This window comes from Trichosurus vulpecula, chromosome 5, assembly GCF_011100635.1.
Source record: "Trichosurus vulpecula isolate mTriVul1 chromosome 5, mTriVul1.pri, whole genome shotgun sequence".
Lineage (NCBI taxonomy): Eukaryota > Metazoa > Chordata > Mammalia > Diprotodontia > Phalangeridae > Trichosurus > Trichosurus vulpecula.
In genome coordinates this window covers 225,421,450-225,440,710 of record NC_050577.1, presented here as the reverse complement: position 1 = coordinate 225,440,710, position 19,261 = coordinate 225,421,450, and the positions used below count along the sequence as shown (strand labels likewise).

At 41.7% G+C, this 19,261-nt stretch overlaps 1 protein-coding gene across 1 annotated transcript in view; it reads right to left on the bottom strand.

The window, feature by feature from the left end:
* The window catches only part of POC1B (POC1 centriolar protein B), a 106,825-nt gene that overhangs the window by 72,820 nt on the left and 14,744 nt on the right, over positions 1-19,261 (bottom strand). The window contains exons 3-4 of the mRNA XM_036759859.1: positions 18,641-18,812; positions 4,751-4,930 (exon numbers count right to left, since the gene is read on the bottom strand). Coding sequence (XP_036615754.1) covers positions 4,751-4,930; positions 18,641-18,812 — 352 coding nt within the window. The remainder of the gene's footprint in view (positions 1-4,750; positions 4,931-18,640; positions 18,813-19,261) is intronic.

Sequence of the window (19,261 nt, the reverse complement as noted above, 5' to 3'; positions counted from 1 at the left end):
TTGGGACTGTGTGTGTGTGTGTGTGTGTGTGTGTGTGTGTGCATATGCTACAAATTGGGACCACAATCAAATAAGGGGAGAACATCAGATTGATCTCTATTTGTGAAACTGCACAGGGTTTTTAATGAATCCAAGTTTTTTGCTGTTGCAAAATCCAATGCTCTGCTGGTATGGGGCCATGTGGCTAAGAATCATGAGACAATGGTTCCATTAAATGGTAGGTGATTCAAAAGGCAATTGAAAAATATAAGCGTAAGTCAAGTGACAGTACATTAATAACAGTATTTGGATGTGAGAGAAGGCTTCAAAGTCATCAACAAAGTACCCAGAAAAGGGGATGGGTACTCAGGGACAAGAGTAGGTAATAACAATCATCCACTAAATATTAACACTCTCAGCAGAAGGGCTTAAGACCGTTGAGGGCATCTCCCAAGAGAGAATTTATAGAAGGCCACAGAACAGAATTTCATAGGATGATAAAATCAGCAGCACAGTAGAAGGGTGAGAGTCTATTATCTATTATTATCTATTATCTAGAATGATAACAGCTAGCAGGAGCTTGGATGAGATAATTTCTAACAATCCTTTCAGTTCTATTATATTAGGAAAATTTGGGATCAAATAATTTGGATAGTCTTTTATAAACCAGTCTCATAAGATAAAGTTCAAAGTAACAAACAAACTATTTAAGTTTTAATAATAAAGTCAATAAACATGTATTAAGTGCCTACTATGTACCAGGCACTGTGCTGAGTGCTGGGAAAAAAAAAATTGGTGAGAATGATAACAATAATGGACGATCCCAATGTGTGGGGTCAAAGTTCCATTTCAGGCACACTGTCCTCTCCTGGTTTTCCTCCTACCAGTCAGACCGCTAATACGTTCCTTTACTAGCTAGCTCATCATTAACCGATCTCCTGCCCTCTCCAAGTGGGAATCTTTCCCAGTTCTGTCCTGAGCCTTCTTCTCTTCTCTCTCTACAAATACTCCTTTGGATAGTTCAACAACTCTGCAAATACCTGTTTTCAGGTACTATCTCTATGTAGGTGATTCCCAGATTTGCATGTTCATCCTTAATCTCTCTCTTGAACCTTAGTCACACATCACTTGACTCTTGGACATCTCATAGAAACCTCAAATTGAATATATATAAAACAGAACTCATTCTCTTTCCTCCTGAATCTGCTCCTTTTCAAAACTGCCCTTTTAAGGTCAAGGACAACACCATCTTTCCAGTCATGCAGGTTCATAACCTCTGAGCCATCCTTAATTCCTTCCTCTCCATCCCCTCCCACACCTGCTCAGTTTCCAAGTCTTCCACAGCATCTCTCACATCCAGCCCCTTCTCTCCCCTCAAGTACTACCACCCTAGACCAGGTGCTCATCACATCTTGGGATGAATGTCATAGCTTCCTAACTGGTCATCCCATTGGAATCACTAACTCAGCTCACCAAGCACACAGCATCTCAGCAATGGGTGGTTTTTTACTTTGGAGCTAAGAAAAGAGTTAGATGGATGGTGAAAAAAGCAGAAAGATCCAGCAGAGTGGGCCTTCAAGGCAAGAGTCTCTCCCATCTTCGTTCTACCTCCTTACAACTACAAAAATCATCTACCTACTGCCCAAGGCAGAACAGGTGCCATCGCTACTCAAAATTGCTCCTCACTGCCTTGAGAATAAAATAAAACTCCTTAGCCTGCCTGGCATTTAGGGCCCTTCGTGACCTGGCTCCCATCTCTCTTTCTAGATTTATGTCATACTACTACCCTTGATGAACTCTGTGTTTCAGCCACATTGAGTTACCAGCCAGTCACTGAATTCATTTCTCCACTTCCCCCTCTGTGCAGTCGCAGAGACTCTGGTTTCTGTGCCTGGAATGGGTTTCCTCTTCATCTCTGCCTCTCAGGAACTGGATCTTCCTTCAAGACCCAGATTAGGGGCCTCTTCCATTAAGCCTTTGCCGACTCTCCCATCTGTTACTGCTCCCTCCCCCCCTCAATTTTTTCATACTCCACTTATTTGTGTGTGTAATATCTCCCTAATAGAACATAAGCTCCCTGAAGGCAGAGACTTTCATTATTTTCTTTGCATTCCCAGTCCCTAGAGCACAGTAGGCACCTAATATTTATTGAATCAAATTTCTCACTCAAAACAATAGAAAGAATTTAAAAAATCAAGTAAATACAAACTGCACAACCTAAAAATAAAATGTCGCTATAAGACTACAATAAGTGTTTCAATGCAAGTTAAAATAACTTAACTTTTATTAAAAAAAATCTTCTGCAATTAAGAAACTAGGAAATAATCTGCACTGAATTTGAAGTCATTGTTAAGAAGGAAGTCCATATGTACAGAAGGTTCATTCATTAACTTCTGTAGAGATGGCCTATCTTCAAAGTATTTCCATAAATTCGGTTCCAAAAACAGAAAGAAGAGTTAAGCCAGGCTGCGCTGACAGAATCATTAGTAACCTTATTTTACATTTAAGGGACATCGACATTGTATAAAGTACAGAATAAATTTGGTTTGTAACAAGACATCCATATTCAGCTCTGGGACTAGTGTCAAAGAAAGGACGATCATTATTAAAATCAACTGTACAAATGTCAAAATGTCGGCCTCCAAGTGTTCCCCCCACTAAAATGACCTCCTTCCCCATGCTGCGAGCAACGGGAAGGAAGCAGCAGTGGTGAGTCCTTTCCTTCTAAGTCTCTCTAATCATATCCAGTTTGGTACTAGTGCTAACTCACTGTATAGGGGAAAGGATAGTTCATTTAGAACTTTAGAGTGATTCCATTTCCATTTTAGCGGGTGGAAAACAAGGCTTCTGGGACTTTTTCCTATGGGAATAAAATTAAGACAATAAAAATAAAATTCATTTAACTTTTTAATGTCCCTTTTAATAAGCTGGGGACTCTGTGGCATGTACATGACTCTCTCTGTCTCGATTCTCCACTTTCAGTTTTTAAAAACAAGTCTCAAGTAGCCTCTTTGCTTAGTAATTTCCTTTCATGGCCTTTACTTTGCCAATTTCAAAATATTTACATTGTCCCAGCAATTCTTGACTCCTTTATTTAGATGTACTTATTAGCTTGTATTTAAGGAATACTTTGCTTCAATGTATTCACTTCTCCCCCACCTCTACCCCTGACTCTTCAGACTTTCCCACCTCAGAGCCAGCAGCCTTCTCACCCTGAAGATGCCCTGACTCCTGTAGCCCCTTCCTCTAATTGGCAGGTGAATTCCTACCTAGGACCGCCTTTTCAGGAAGTGCCTGGGTCAGCCATACTCATTTCTCTCCTAGTCCTATTAATTATTCTCTAAACTTTTTCATATACCTTGGACTGCACCCCCCCCCCCCCGCCACTTTCCAGCACCTTTTGGTATGTAATCGTCTCTCATAAAAATGTACCCTTGAGAGTAGAGAGTTTCTTTTTTGCCTATATTTGTATTCTCAACACTTAGCATGGTGCCTGGCATTAAGGGCTTAATATAAATGCTTTATCTACCCTTCTATCTCTATCTATTCATCCATCCACTTATCTCTATAACATCCCTGTATTTATCTATTTCTATCATCTCTATCCAACCATCTAGCAGTTCTAATCTATTTTCTGTCTGTCACTATCTACCTACCTATCTATCCATCCATTTATCTCTGTCATCTCTATATCTACCTACCTCTATCATTTCTATCTATCCATCTATCTCCTTGTCATCTCTCTCTCTCTTCCTCTCTCCCTCTATCATGTCTATCATCTCTTTCTATCTACCTACCTATTTATCCCTGTTTCCATTCATTCATTCATCCATCCATCCATCCATCCACCTATCCATCCATCCATCCACGCACCCAAATTCAACCATCCATTCATCCATCTACCCATCTATCCACCCATCCACCCATTCATCCATCCATTCATCCATCCACCCATCCATCCACCCACCCATCCATTTTTCCCATTGATTTCCATTATAAAATCAGGACCAGTTAAACACTCACATACACAGACTGAGTTGAATACTTTAGATAAAGAAAAGATGAAGACTGTAACATGCTCAGTATTATGCTATGAACACCACCAACAAGATGATGTCTGCAGAGCCCTCAGAGGATCATCCCAGGTGCCCGTTTAGCTTTTCATTCCTTATGTCTGTTTACAATGCTTATTAAACTGTGGGTCACAAGGGGGAAGTTTAAGAAGCCTTGGTCTATAACACACGCATGAATTGGAATGAAGAAATCACATTGCACTAGTATCGCCACCAGCCAGATGAAGGACCCCAGAGCAAAAGTTCTTTACCTTCGAGACTTCAAGGTAATGCAAAACAAGTTATTTCCTATACTGTAAATTATGTAAATTTGAAATTTTCCATAGAGTGTTGGGGTATTTCTTGCAGGTTAGCACCTGCTTGGCAACTTTTAGATCTAGAAAGTCACCTGTCCAGGGCATTGAAGGGTGGACTCGGCCAGGGTCACACAGCCAGGATAGGTTAGTGATATCTCTTGAAGCCAGAGCTTCCTGACTATAAGGATGCCATGCTGCTTCTCACTTGCAGAATTTACTTATTTTAAAAAGGACCCCTGCAGAGAAATTAGTATTTTGATAAAAAGGGTTTTTCCCCTCCTAATTTTTGTTATTGATACATTAAAAAAATGTAAAAAGATTCTGAAATATAGATGCTGCTGGAAACTTTGACACCCATCAGGAAGCACATATGTAAGTTTACTTGAATCTTTTTAAACTTACTTGGCACAGCACACCCAGTGTGTGTGCCGATACAGGGAATACAGGAAGTGCTGCCGATACATATTCCAAACTTTGATGGATTTGTCCTCAGAGGCTGTAGCAAGAAACTGGCCATCACAGGAGAAGTCTACGCTTCGGACAGGGGCAGTATGCGCCTTGAACTCGGAAGACTTCCCTTTCCTGGAAACATATTTCCCACAGAGGCTGTTAGAATACACTAAATTAGACATCATTCAGAATTAGCAAACTGACTTAAATAAGTGTTATTAAAAATCACCTGTTGTTGAAATAGAAAGAATTGGAAAGATCTTGCCACACCTGTCCTTATGACACTGCATTTTAAAATTTGCTTTGGTAATAGAAACCACAACTAATCCTAGCAGGTGGTCCCCCACCACCACTCCCTCCCACCCCCCCGGTGCATTAAGCTATTAAGTTTTAAACCAGAAATAAAGAAAATAATATTTTGAATGGCTGTTTGCCAGACATTGTGCATTCACCCTGCTATTCTGGGTGGTGAGGGAGAATTTAAGGCTACAACTGATAAAGACAATAGCAAGATTTTGATGTTCTTAAACAGAGGGTTGCAAGAAAGTTTTGAGAAAACACACAAACGTGATCTTGAATGAGAGAGAGAGAGAAATAGAGAGAGAGAGAGAGAGAGAGAGAGAGAGAGAGAGAGAGAGAGAGTGAGTGTGTGTGTGTGCTTTCTGAAAAAGAGTAGGCGTCCCATCCGTAGCTTTTTCATTCCACACTGTGTATTCCAAGTACCGCCTCTGCTAACATTAATCAGCATTAGCCAAGACCTTGCAAACACATTCCTTGTTACCTACTTCCTCCTTCTTTTCACCTATCCCAGTCCCTTAGATGAAATAAAAGAAAAATAGTTTTTAATATAATTTCCTTCTTAAGGATACTGAGAGCTGGCTTTAGACCTTGAAAAACCTGAGTTGAAGACTTGCCTCTGATACATACTGGCAGTGAGACTCTGGACAAATCATTTAACCTCTGAGAGATCTAGGCCACTGTCTAAGACTGCAGAAAATGCGGAGCAGCCACAGGCAGGTTTGCTTGGGTGGTGTGTGTTTCCTCCCTCAGGAGGTTCCTAGACCAATGAAATCATAGCAATTCTGGCCTCTGTTCCTTCCTTTTTCAATAGTACGGAATTGCTGCTGTAGCTTTCTTTGTTTCGGGACAGGTGAAGGAAGGGAAAAAAGAAATGGGAGAAGTTATAAGAGGCCCTTATAACTGCTCCCTTTTAAGGGGCAGGGCAGAGACTGCAGCCAGAAGGAAGCCTAGAACTCTGCGGTTGGGTTGGAAAGAGCTTTGAGAAGTCCTAATTTTTCCCAAAACATTCTTATCTTGCTAATAACTAAGATTTAGAAAGTGTTCCCTTCGGATAGTGGTATTAACATTAGTGATATCTTATGGGAAACTGGTCAGGAAATAGAATTTATTTAATGCCATGCCAAAAGTCTCAGGCATGAAGAGATTAGAATAATTCAACTCAGAACCTGCATAAGCCTCAATCTGTTTTATTGAGTAATTATAAAATCATGTGAAGGCAAGCTGATGGCACAGCAAGCTGTAAAGAACACCAGGCCTCGAGTCAGGAGGATATGAGTTCAAATTTGGCCTTGGACACTTACTAGCTGAGTGACACTGGGCAAATCACTTAACCTCTGTCTGCTTCAGTTCCCTGATCTGAAAAATAGGGATAATAAAGTACCTACCTCCCAGGGTTGTGAGGATCAAATGAGATGTTTGTAAAGCATTTAGCTGTGTGCCCTGCACATAGTGTAGTTGTTTTATAAGGGTTAGCTGTGAGTAGCTGTTCTGTTTCCCCTTTTGGAGGGCAGAATGGTGTGATCGACTTGGAGTCAAGAGCACTTGGGGTCAAATTCCACCTTCTGACTTGTACTCAGTGACCCTGGGCCAGCCACTGAATCGTTATGCTTCCAATAACTTCTAGGAGCTAGTCTACTGTCCCAAATGGGCTGCAATCTGCATGAGTGTGGGGTTCCCACATGGGAGTTACCTATGCCAACAAGATAACATGTGAATCACAGGGACACTTTTATTGTTAATGCTGTCTTCATGTTTATAAATTCCTGTGAATGCTCAAGTAAAGCCATCATTTTAGCCACATGGTATATTTAGTCCAAAGGTCAATAAATACAAAAAGGGGTCTGTGATCTTTTTAATTTGGAAATGCCTTTCGGTGGTGCAGACTGTGGCCCATCCATGCCCCGAGTCATTCCTGGTGACTCGACCATTGTACTAGCCTAAGTTCCTACAAATGTGCCAGAGGCCTTCCCTTTCTCCTGACAACACAAAGGTGCCAGTGGAGTACTCTGGCTAGCCATCTGTCATAGCTCCTTCCTCCACAGCACCAGCCGATCTTCTGTTCTCATCACAAGGTCCCTGATGCCATCTTTTACTCTTGTTCTTCCTCAAAGTTTCTCACTGGTTATGTGCTGCAGCCTGGACACGCCCACCCCTGACCTACATGTGATCTTTCTTTTGATTTCTTCAGAGACTACTCTAATACATGTCTCACTGCCCTACAGCAATGCCAGCATTAAAGAGTTAGGCCATTAATTCCATGGGAAGCTTGGGGTCTGCAATTTCTTGAAGTCAGTCTAACTGGTTTTCCTCCTTCTGTTCAATTCTGGGCCTGAGTTCTTTGTCCCAAATATGTGTGTATCTGTGGGTATGTCTATGTCCATCCAAGTACATGATACAACTTGCACAACCAACATTTATCACGCACTTGGTCTTTTCCATGTCAATGGTCAGGCCAAACTCTGTGGAGACCTCTTTCCAGAAAGCTATGCCATCTGTGTTCTGGGGCTTGATAACACCAGAACAATACAGTCTACAGATCTTCCCAGAGTATAATGAATTTAAATCATGCTATGTTACAATAATGACAGTAGATCATAATTATAAAGCGCTTTCCAGTTTACAAAGCACTTCCCTCACCACAGTATTGTGAGATGAGAAAACTAAGGCTCACAGAAGGTAGACGACCTCCCCATGGTCATGTAGCTAGGAAGCGCTGGCAGAGCCTTAACTGTGAATCTTGGTGCCTGGAAGGAGCATTGCAAATGTCTCCAAGAGCAAGTGCCATGAAAGACTTGGGGGAACGGGGTCCAAAGTGGGCTAAGAGAGAGGTTAACACTATACCTGGACGGACACAGAGATTCTAGGATACCACGAGGCCACCACTGTGGAAGCTGCTCACCCATAACCCCCCTCCGCCAAGGAATAGATAGTGCTGTTTATTAGCTTCCTAGTTAAACGAATTCTTGATAATAACTATGTGCTAAGTTGAGGTGTCTCTTCGCATCTGTCATCCAAGAAACCTGATTACTGGGAGTTACGGAAGGGGAGAGGGAGAGAGTATTCATTTATAGCAAATGGAAAGATGCTCTAGGGAAGGGCAGTGAAGACCTAGAAGAGACGAAAAGGATCATCTAGCTCAAATTCTCATTTTCACAGAGGAGGGAAACAAATGCCCCAGGTCCAAGAGGCTAGTTCAACTCTTATGGAAAATAAGGCCAAGCTGAGGTGAAATCTAATATTTTACATAGTCAACTTGTGTAGAAAGTATTTACATTTAAATGAATCATACGATCAAAGACTTAGAGGAGTTTAGGAGGCCATCGCATCCAAGTTCCCTCATTTGACTTGAGGAATCTGAAGCCAGGGAGATTGACAACACACAGGTACCAAGGGGGCAGAGCTGGGATTTGAGCCAAAGTCCTGACTTTGGAGCTAAGTAGCTTTCCATCGTACCACGATGCTTTGACTCCTTCAGCACCGTAACATCATTTCAATCACCTCTTCAAAGGTTTGGCCATTCATTCTCATTCCCTGGTCCTCCTAGCATTGTATTTGGGTTATTTCCCCTTTGAATTATTTCATAGAGGTCTTTCCAGGTTTCACTGAATACATCATATTTGTCCCTTTTAAATGAATAATATTCTTTCATGTGAATTCCCTGATATAGTGTACTGTAATGTATTTGGTCCATCCTTAACTGTTAGACATTCAGGTCCTTTGTTATTATATGTAAAGCTGTTATAAAAAATCCTGGAATGGATTTTTTTAAATGTTTTTGATAAAATGTATCAAGGTTTAGTTATATTAATGGAGATATTGGCTTAAAAGGCAGGATTATTTTTGTAACTCTTACTATGTATTGCCAGATTACTCTCTAGAAAAAAAAGACCTAGAAATTTGCAATTAGATAAAAGTTACATAAGGCCCAAATCATACAGACTCACAGACTGCAAGAGCTAGAAGGAACCTCAGGGAAAACCTTGTCCAACCATCTCATTTCACAGAGAGGGGAACAGAGGCTCAGTGTCAAAGCAGGGATTAGAATCGCCTGGCCTAGTGCTCTTTCAGCCAGGTTGTTGGAACAAGGTGTACTGAGGGGTGCAGGGAGCATCAGTCCTTCCAAAGTAGCGGTCTCTGGTCTCATGACTGGGCATAAGCAGCTAAGGAAGGAGAGGGGCTCTTCCATCCTCCCAGGTAGGCCCTGGCCCCAAGGTCACCCCACATACAGCCCTCTGCTCAGCAGTTTGGGAGGGCAAAGCTTTGAGGAAAAGATCCAAGGGGGAAGGAGGAAGAGGCAGCCCTCCAGCAGGGACTCTGGGGCTAAGCATCTTCTCCTGTCTCACCTGAAATCCACCCCACCCCACATCAGAAGCCAGCTAGCCAACCCCCTCGGTTTATAGAGGAGATGTGCCCAAGGTCACGTAGGAAGTAAGCAGCAGTGGTAAGATTTTCCCACGTTACTATCCTGACTCAACGGCAGAGAATGCCCAGGTCTGAATGTTTCCCTTTCCTGAGGGCAGCCCCTGGAGTCCCTGCTCAATGCCTGGGAAAGATGTGAGAATCAAGAGAAGGCAACATTGGGGAGGAAACACAAGGCCCTCAGGATCAGGGAGGAGGAAGTATCCTCAAGAAGGCATGTCAGAGCCAATGTACTGTCTCTCTTCCCAGCCTGCCACTGGTCCCTGATCTGCCTGCCCTCTCTTCCAAGGTGGCATGTAAGTCGCAGCTGTCAGCCCTAGAAGGATAGGCTTGCTAGGCCAGGCCCTGGGCTCTCTCTCCACCCTGAGGCCTAGCCAGAACCTGAGCCCCACAAACTTGGGAACTACCTGAGGGAAGTAGGAGACAATCAAGTTGCTCCCCAGCTTCCTCTCCCTGTCTTGTCTGCCAACCCCATCTGTACCACACCCTCTGGCTCTTTCCTCTGAAAAACACAATCATTCTGCTTTTTATAACTCTTTTAAATGTCCTGTCATAGGGCAAACTGCCCAGTGCCAGACAAAGCCCTGGTCACTCTGCCCTACTTATTCTCTGAGCGCTGGAAACATTTGGGGCTCAAACATCTGATTCATAGACACTAAGGCTGGGAAGGGAACTTATCAACTTTTTAGTCAGATCCTCTTATTTCACTTTCTATTTTTAAAAAAGTTAATATTTTACTTCCCCCAATTACATGTAAAAACAATTTTAAACATTTATTTTAAAAACTGAGTTCCAAATTCTCTTCCTCCCCACTCGTCACTGAGAAGGCCAGCAATTCGACATAGGTTATCCATGTATAATCATCCACAACATATTTCCACAATGGCCATGTTGTAAAAGAAGACATAGACCAACATAAAAACCCAAGAAAAATAAAGAAAGTAAAAAAAGAATGCCTCAATCTGTATTCAGATTCCATCAGTTCTTACTCTGGGGAGGGAGAGCATTTTCATGATGAGTCCTTCAGAGCTGTCTTGCAGATCCTCTTATTTTAAAGATGAGGAACCTGATACCCTAAGAGGTTCAGTGATTTATCTAAGGTCACACAGTTCCAAGTGGCAGATCAGGATACTAGGCCTAGGGGTCCAAGTCCATTATACTGTGGCTGCCTTTAGTGTAGGGCTCCTTAGCTTGGAGTCTACAGTCCCCCGAGAGGCCCACAGGAAGATTTCAGGAGTAAAACATGAACTTGGATGGAGGATAAACAGAACTAGTTTCTTTTGCCATCCTCTGTATTTTATTTTATGCATGTAAAAATATGATTCTGAGAAGGAGTCTGTAGGCTTCACAAGAGACCGCCAAAGGGGCCACAACACAAAAAGGTGAAGAACCCTGCTCTAAAGCAATGCCCTCTTATAGAAATGGCAAACTTTTTGATTCTCTGTTAAATTTAAATAAGTATAAAATAGAATTATTAAATGTTTCAATGACCATAGTACAATTTCTTTTTTGAGAATTGCTTTTATTTTTTTAACTTGTACCTCTTACAAGTAGTTGGTACTTAAATGCCTTTGAAGTGTCTACTCCAAAGCACCTGATCTCCTCAGTGGGATCACTGCCCTTCACTAGTATAGATTGTGCCCCACCTGTGTGTTCTTCCATCTGTCTCCAATAGAAAGGGATCCATCTCTACCCAAAGAGTGGCAGGGGTATTCCTATGAGCCTAGCTTTCACTACAGGGCAGGGGCACTTTCTTTTGGGGTGATTCCTGGCTGATTTCTTTCAACATTGAAATAAAACACAAATGTGAATTAAGAAATTATGTTTAAAAATAAATACAAAAATAAGCAGTGTGACTTCAGGCAAGTCACATACCTCTTTGACTCTGAAACAATTTTCTCAGATTATAATTTAAAGTAGGTTGCGTTCTGCATTGGTGGAGGATGCCCTGACACTAGGAGACGCTTATGACAACATCGTGGGTCCCTTTGTACCCTGACAAATATACATGTTATAAGAAATGCATATAATAATAAAAGTTATGGAGACTGAAGATAAGCCATAAGATTTTTTTTCTCCTTTCCCTAAGTGAAAATTTTTCTATCCTTAGAATCAAAGAAGTAACTACAAGAGGTGGCACAGGCTCCGACACTAACAAGTTTTGGATTCTGTTTTTGCTTTGATTTTATTATGGTCAAAGTAAAAAAAAAATGCTTCACAAAATGATATAGTTAAAAAGTGAATGGAATTTTCAGGGAGAGACGGCTATTTTGCCTTGAATTTTGCCTCAATCTGAGCTATGTCAATTAAATTAAATACTGATTATAATCCTAAATCTGAAATCAGTTACTTGTGTTAACACTAGTGGTTCCTTATGAAGTTTGTCACCTTTTCTGTGGGAATGGTCAGAAAATAGCTTGAAAAGTATGATCCCATATCTTGGTTCCTATCCCTGTCATCACAATATAATGGTCTTCAGGTCACTCTCTCCCCCTTTTCAAGGAGTTAGAGCCTGACTCTCAGTCTTCTCTATTCTCACCCCTTCCTCCATGCTTGAAAATTTCAATAATCATACTGATGTCCCCTCATCGAAGAAGCTCTGTCCCAGGCCAATCTCATTCTCTATGCTGACATCCTTGGTGGTCTCAATCATTCCTATGGCTTCAATACATATCTGCCAAGTTTACATCTCCACCCCCAACCTCTCCCCAGGCCTCCATGGATTGTTTTTTCAGGCACTTGCTGAGTTATCACTGTCTGGTTATACTTCCCTTACTTCAAACCTCAAACATCCAAAGCTGAAATCATCTTCCCCTCAAAGCTCCTTTCTCTTCACTTCCTTATTTCTACAGAAGTAACGGTTTTTCTAATTACCAGGCTCAAAACCTCAGAACCGTCTTTGCCTCTTTCCCGTCCCTTCAAACAACCATTTTCCCCTCTCCTTTTCTTGACTCTCTACTGCGCTCTCCATGGTGATGGTTCTGAACCATATTTCTTCTCAAGGCCCCAACTCCACGAGTTCCTCCTTCCCTCTCCAAAGATGCTGCTGCATCACACTGAGAACCTCCAGGCCCCTCCATCTGCCCTGCAGCTGAACCATCCAACAGAAGTTTTCTCACCCAAGGATGGGCTTCATTTTCTGTGTGAGGCCCCAGCATGGAGCTCATGGTCAGCACTTAAAACATGTTTTCATTCATTCATGAACTTCCTACTTTTATTGAGATCATCCAACTTGAATGCCCTCATGTCCCTTCCTCCTCCAGTCCTCACACTGTTCTTATCCACCCTCTCTATCCATCCAGTTTTAAAGGAAGAGAAGGCCACCCTAAGAAGACCCCCTAAGAAGAAGACCCTCCAACTGTATGCTTGACCTTTTTTTCCTGCTCTCTTACCCCTGAAATCATTAATTCCCTCACTGTCCTACATCTTTCATCTCTCCTTCTCTACTAGTTATTTTTCCACTCTATACACTCAGGTCTCAAGTATCTGTATCTTCCTCTCAAATAAAACTAAGCTTCCCTCACCCCCACCCACCACCTCGACACTATTACCACATCCTCACTCTCTCCTCCTCTTCACTGACAAATGCTTGGAAAGAAGAGTCCTGGATTGTACTCAATGTCTCTAATTCTTCAGCACCCACTCAGTCCTGGGGAGTCTGCTCCCCCTTACTCTATTGAAATTGCTTTCCCAAAAGGAAAAAGGACATTATACATACAAAAATATTTCTAACAGCTCTTTTTGTGGTGGCAAAGAATTGGAAATTGAAGTATGTCCATCAATTGTGGTTAATGTTAATGGAATAGGAAGATCTTTCCCATTCATTAATAGGCTAATGTGACGTGTTCAGCTCATAGCTGTGAAATCTCCTGAGTCACATGGAGCCCACTGCAGGAGAAACTTGCTTAAAAGGAAACCTTGCTTAGGGGAAGCTTGCTTGTAGGAAGGTTTTCACGCCTTTTCATAATTAGGCACTGAAGCATGTGCATTGTGATACCTTCTGACTATATGTGTACTCTGAGGTTGGTATTTTGCCTTGGGGCTCACTCGTGGGTAGAATGTTTATGTGATTTGGCCAGATGAGACTCTGAGTAGCAGTTAAGGAGCCCCCCGGGCTTTGAAAACCCAGATGTTGGTGCTTCCCTCTCTGGTGATTATGTATGTATTAATTTCTCAGACTGTTGGAAGCCCTGTCTGTTGATCAGTGCTAATTTCTCTGCTTGTATTTTCTCTATGTTCAGGGTGCTGACCCTGAACTAAGTGAATGATATATGTGTTTAATTAAAGTAATTAATAAAAGCAGATCAAAGAACCTGTGCTAACAGGCCATTCTGGGTATGCTAGGGTGCTTACTGTTATGTGGGGAATGGTTGAGTAAGTTGTGGTATATGACTGTGATGGAATACCATCATGCTTTATAAGAAATGATAAAGGGGGACGGTGTCAGAAAAACTTGGGAAGACTTTTATGAATTGATAAAAACCAGAACACTGTACACAGTAACAGCAATACCATACAATGATCAACTGTGAATGACTTAACTATTCTCAGCAATACAATGATACAAGACAATCTTAAAAGACTCACGATGAAAAATGCTATTTACCTCCAGGGAGTGAACTGATGAGTTCTGAATGCAAATTGAGGCATACTTTTTTCCCTTTCTTTGTATTTTTTACCTTTTGTTTTTTGTTTTTTGCAACATAGCTAATTTGAAAATGGCTTCACATGTATAATTGATATCATGTTGCTTGTCTTCTCAGTAGATGGGGGAGAGGTGGAAGGGAAGGAGAGAATTTGGAAGGAAAATTTTTAAAAATAAATGTTAAAAATAAACTTAAAAATTAGAAAAAAGAAACTGCTCTCCCCCAGATCATCAATAATATCCTAACTGACAAACCTGAGTGCATTTTTTTCCTGTCCTTGGTCTCCTTAAACTTTCTTTTGGCCACCTCCTCAACTTGACACCATCTCCACCCTTGGCTTCCAAGACATGGCTCTCATGGTTCTCCTCATCCATTAACTCCTTTTTTGTTCCTCTTTTCTAGGTCTTCATCTTCCACCTGCCTCCTAAATATATCTGTTCTACAAGTTTCTGCCCTTTCTCTATCTACACTCTCCTCCTTAGTGATCTCATCTGTTAATACAGCTTCAATATCTCTGCAGGGAACACCCAAACCCAGCTCTCCACCCCAGATTTCCCCCTAGAATCCACTGTCATCATTTCCAGTGGCCTGGTTAGTATCTTCACCTGGATGGCTCAATGCTTCAAAATCAACATCTTCCCCCACACACTTTTCTTTCTCTGTGAACACGACCTTCAACATCCCTCTTGGCACTATCTTTGATCTTCCCTGTGCCTTACCCCAAACATCCAGTTCTTTGCCAAAAGCTTACCTTTCTAGCTCCACAATATTTCCCATACCTAGCCTTTCCTCTCCACTCCCACAGTAACCACTATTTAATGCCTTTAACTCTTCCCACCTAGAATATGCCAATAACCTTCAGAGGGCCTTCCTGTCTGCAAACTATGACCTCTCTAATCCCTCTTCAACGTTCCTTCCTGAGTAATCTGCCTAACCACTACAATCATGCTACTCCTCTATCAAAAACCAAACCAAACCAAACCCTCACCAGCTCCCAATTCCTCCATAATAACATTTCAGCTCCTCCCCTGGCAAGCAGCCTACCAAATTTCCCGCTGATTCCCCTGCTGGAAGGCATGCCCCGACAAAGCAGATTCATCTCTGTGCTATGTCCTCACGGCACCTTTCCCATCTCTCGGCCTTCTACTCACACACGGCCCCCTGTGCTTGGAGCAGACTCTTCTTCCAACTCTCATTGCCATTTGTCGAAGCTTTTCACTTCCTTCAAAGCCCAACTTAGATGCCTCCATGAAGTTTCCCTGATTCTCTGGGTGACCATGATCTCTCCTGGGTATGAGAAGACACCTCCTTCCACTCCTCACCAAAGACTTGGAACTTTGCATACAATGTCCCATTTTCTTAATGTACTGATAGGTTTTACTACATTTTTTCTCTTCTTTTTCTTCCTTTCCTTTTAAAATTTTTTATAATAAGGGATGGCTCTCTAAAAGGAAGAAGAAGGATACAGAGTGAAATTTAGGGCTAGTAAAAACAAAATGTGCCACTGTGCCACCTAGCAGCAAGTTGGTGCACTGGATAGACTGCCAGGCCTGGAGTAAGGAAGACTCAACTTTCTGAATTCAAATCTGACCTCAGACACTTACTAGCTGTGTGACCCTGGGCAGGTCACTTAACCCTGTTTGCCTCAGTTTCCTCATCTGTAAAATGAGCTGGAGAAGGAAATGGCAAACCGCTCTAGTATCTCTGTCAAGAAAACCCCAAAAGGGGTCATGAAGAGTAGGACATGCCTGAACAACAACAAAAAAAAAATACAAAATACACCAATAAGATTTATTTTTGAAAAGAAAGTAATTTCTCCCTCTTTACATTTCTCATAGCAATTTGCCTATCACATGCTAAACTATACCAAACATACCCAGGGGTATGCTGGTAAATGTTTAACAACCAGCTTGGCGGGGGGAGGTGGTATGTATGTACTTTAAAGTTTAATTTGCATTATTAACATTTTATCCATCATTTTTTAAAGTCTAGACAATCAACAAAATAATAAATCAAGCCTTGATTTTTTGCATTTGCCAATTTCCAAGATGTAAATACTCATAGTGAAAATTTAACAATTGGTCTTTTGAGCTCCTACAAGCTGGCTCCAGCATACTACTGATTACCTGTGTACATGATATATCTGTCCCCCTCCCACTAGACTATAAGCTCCATAAGCCAAGGACTATATCATTTTTCATGTTTGAATTTCCCCACCTGGAGATGTTTAACAAATGTTTGCTGCTATAAATGATTAGAATTCTTTCTTCATATCAAATCTGAATTTGCCTCTTTGTAGCTTCTGTCCATCACTCTTATTTCTGCCCTCTGAGGCCAAGAATAACCAATCTAATCCCTTTTCTGCAGGACAGCCATTCAGAGACTTAAAGATAGCTATGATGTTCCCAGGAAACATCATAAGCTAAATATCCTCAATTCTTTAACTGATCCTTACACAGTGGAATCTTGAGGCCCTTTACCATCTTGCCATTCTCTTCTGGAGCCTCCTGACTTCTCAGAGTACTTCCCAAAATATGGCACCGAGAACTGAACACAACAATGCAGGTGCGGTATAGGAAGGGCAGAAGACAGTGGCTCTCTCACCTTATACTCATGGTTCAGAGTGTACCTAAGACAGGGCTTTAGCCTGGATGGAACAGTTGATAAAAGGCCTGAATGAAAATGTTAAAAATAGATTTGACTCACAAATTTGTTTGAACTCTAATCATCAGAGAAATGCAAATTAAAACAACTTGGAAATGCTACCTTATGCTCATCTAACTAGCAAACTAGTTAAAAACAAAAACAAGAGAAATGACAACTGGATGAGCTCACAAAACAGAGGAAGAGAAGGCAAGGACAGAGCTTTGGGGGTATCCCCAGTCAGTGGGTGTGACCTGGATGAAGATCCAGCAAAGGAAAATGAAAAGGTGTGGTCAGACAGGTAAAAGAACCAGGGAAGAACAGTGACACCAAAAGCAGAGGAAGGACAGCATATCCAAGAGAAGGGAATGGTCAACAGGGTTAAAGGCAGCAGAGTTCAGAAAGGATAAGGATTAAGAAAAGGTCATTCCAATGCAGAAATTTATTTTGCTTGACTCTGCATATTTGTGATAACGGTTTTGTGCTTTTTTTCTTTTTTCAATGGGTGGGAGCTGGAAAGGAGAGAAAATAGACTTTTGGTAAATGGAAGAATCAAATAAAATAAATAGAACAGAATAAAAGAATATAAAATAGAATAGAATAAAAAATAAAAGAATTAAATTAAAATTAAAAGGTCATCATATTAGGCAATTAAGAGAATATTGGTAACTTTGGAGAAGGCAATTTCAATTGAATGATGAGGACAGGAGGTTCTGAAGAGAGGAAGTGGAGACACCTCGCTGTAGATGGCCTCCTCATGGAGTTTAGCCATGAAAGGGAGGAGTGCTATAGGCCACTAGCTATCAGGGACAGGAGGATGGATGAAGTGTGGGATTTTTAAGGATGAAGGAGACGTGGGCATGTTTGCAGGCAAGTAGCAGTGGGCAGGGAAAGACTGAAGATAAATGGGGATGATAGAGGGAGCATTCTGCCAGGGAAGATGGGATGAAAAATGGGAATTTGTGCATGCAGAGGGGTTTACCTTGGCAAGGAGAAGGGCTATCTCGTGTGAAGCAGGGGTGAAGGAGCCCATGGTGGGGAAAGACATTTGAGGGATGTGAGATGTAGAACAGGAGAGAAGAGTGACCCCTTGACCAATCCCCCCAATTTTCTGGTGATGTATATATAAGGCGAGGTTTTCAGCTAAGCAAATGGGGGACAGAGGGACCATGGAAGGCTTGAAGTCTTTTTTATATTGAAACTAAGTTTAGTATGGATAATTAAGTGATTCAACAATTTGGAGGCTCTAGGAAATGTATAAATATCAATTCTAATGTAAAGATTTTATTATGTTTTTCTTTGTGATCATATGGATTAATGGTGCAGATAGGTGGATAGAGCTCCAGGCCTAGAATCAGGAAGACCTGAGTTCAAATCCAGCCCCAGAGACTTACTAGCTGTGTGACCCTGGGCAAGTCACTCAACCTCTGTTTGCCTCGGTTTCCTCATCTGTGAAATGGAGCTAATGACAGCACCTACCTCCTAGAGTTGTTGTGAAGATCAAAGGAGATATTTCTTTGTTTTTTGTTTTTGTTTTTTTGCAGGGGGGAAGGCAGGGCAATTGGGGTTAAGTGACTTGCCCAAGGTCACACAGCTTGTAAGTGTGTCAAGTGTCTGAGGCTGGATTTGAACTCAGGTCCTCCTGACTCCAGGGCTGCCTAGCTGCCCCCAAAGGAGATATCTGTAAAGCACTTGGAACATAGTAAGAGCTATATAATTGTAGGCTATTTGTTATTATTATCAAATCCAGCCAAAGCCCTCCATAGCCAAACACTCCCTCCTTCCCCTCACGTTTCAACTTCAGAAAACATCCATTTCCGTCAGGTACGCTCACCTATCAGGAATCCACAGTCTGACGGTCCTGTCTCGTGAGGCAGATGCCACTAAGTTTCCAAGCGGCGAAAACTGTACGCTGGTCACAGCATCCTTGTGACCCACGTAGCGGAAAGCTTTAGGCTGTGGCTTGAAGTCCCATAGCATGAGAAAGGTATCCCAAGAGGCACTGGCTATCAAGAACACAAGAGACAATCGTTGTTTGGTTAAAGCAAAACTATCCGGGTTGTACCCACAGTTAACTGTACATAGGAAAGAGTGAGAATTAAGTATCTAAGTTTCATTACAATGTGTCTTATCAAATAAGTTAACAGTAGGGGCTGAGGTGGCTAAAGCTACATTGAAGAATGAACAAAAACAATAAAAAAGAAACCCACACCACTAAACTGCCACCTTGACGCTATTTCCTTAGGGACGGCTTAGTATTCGGGTACTGGGCTCAAGACCTGTCCATGACACCTACTAATTCTATGACCAATGAGTAAGCTCCTTGACCTCAAGCCTTAGTTTCTTCATCTGTAATTACTTTTTTTAAGTCTAGACCACTGATTTTATCTGCATATGAAGCCTCCATTGAGGAAACTCTCCATCCGTGCTGGTCAACTCCTTACTGTCTTACTTA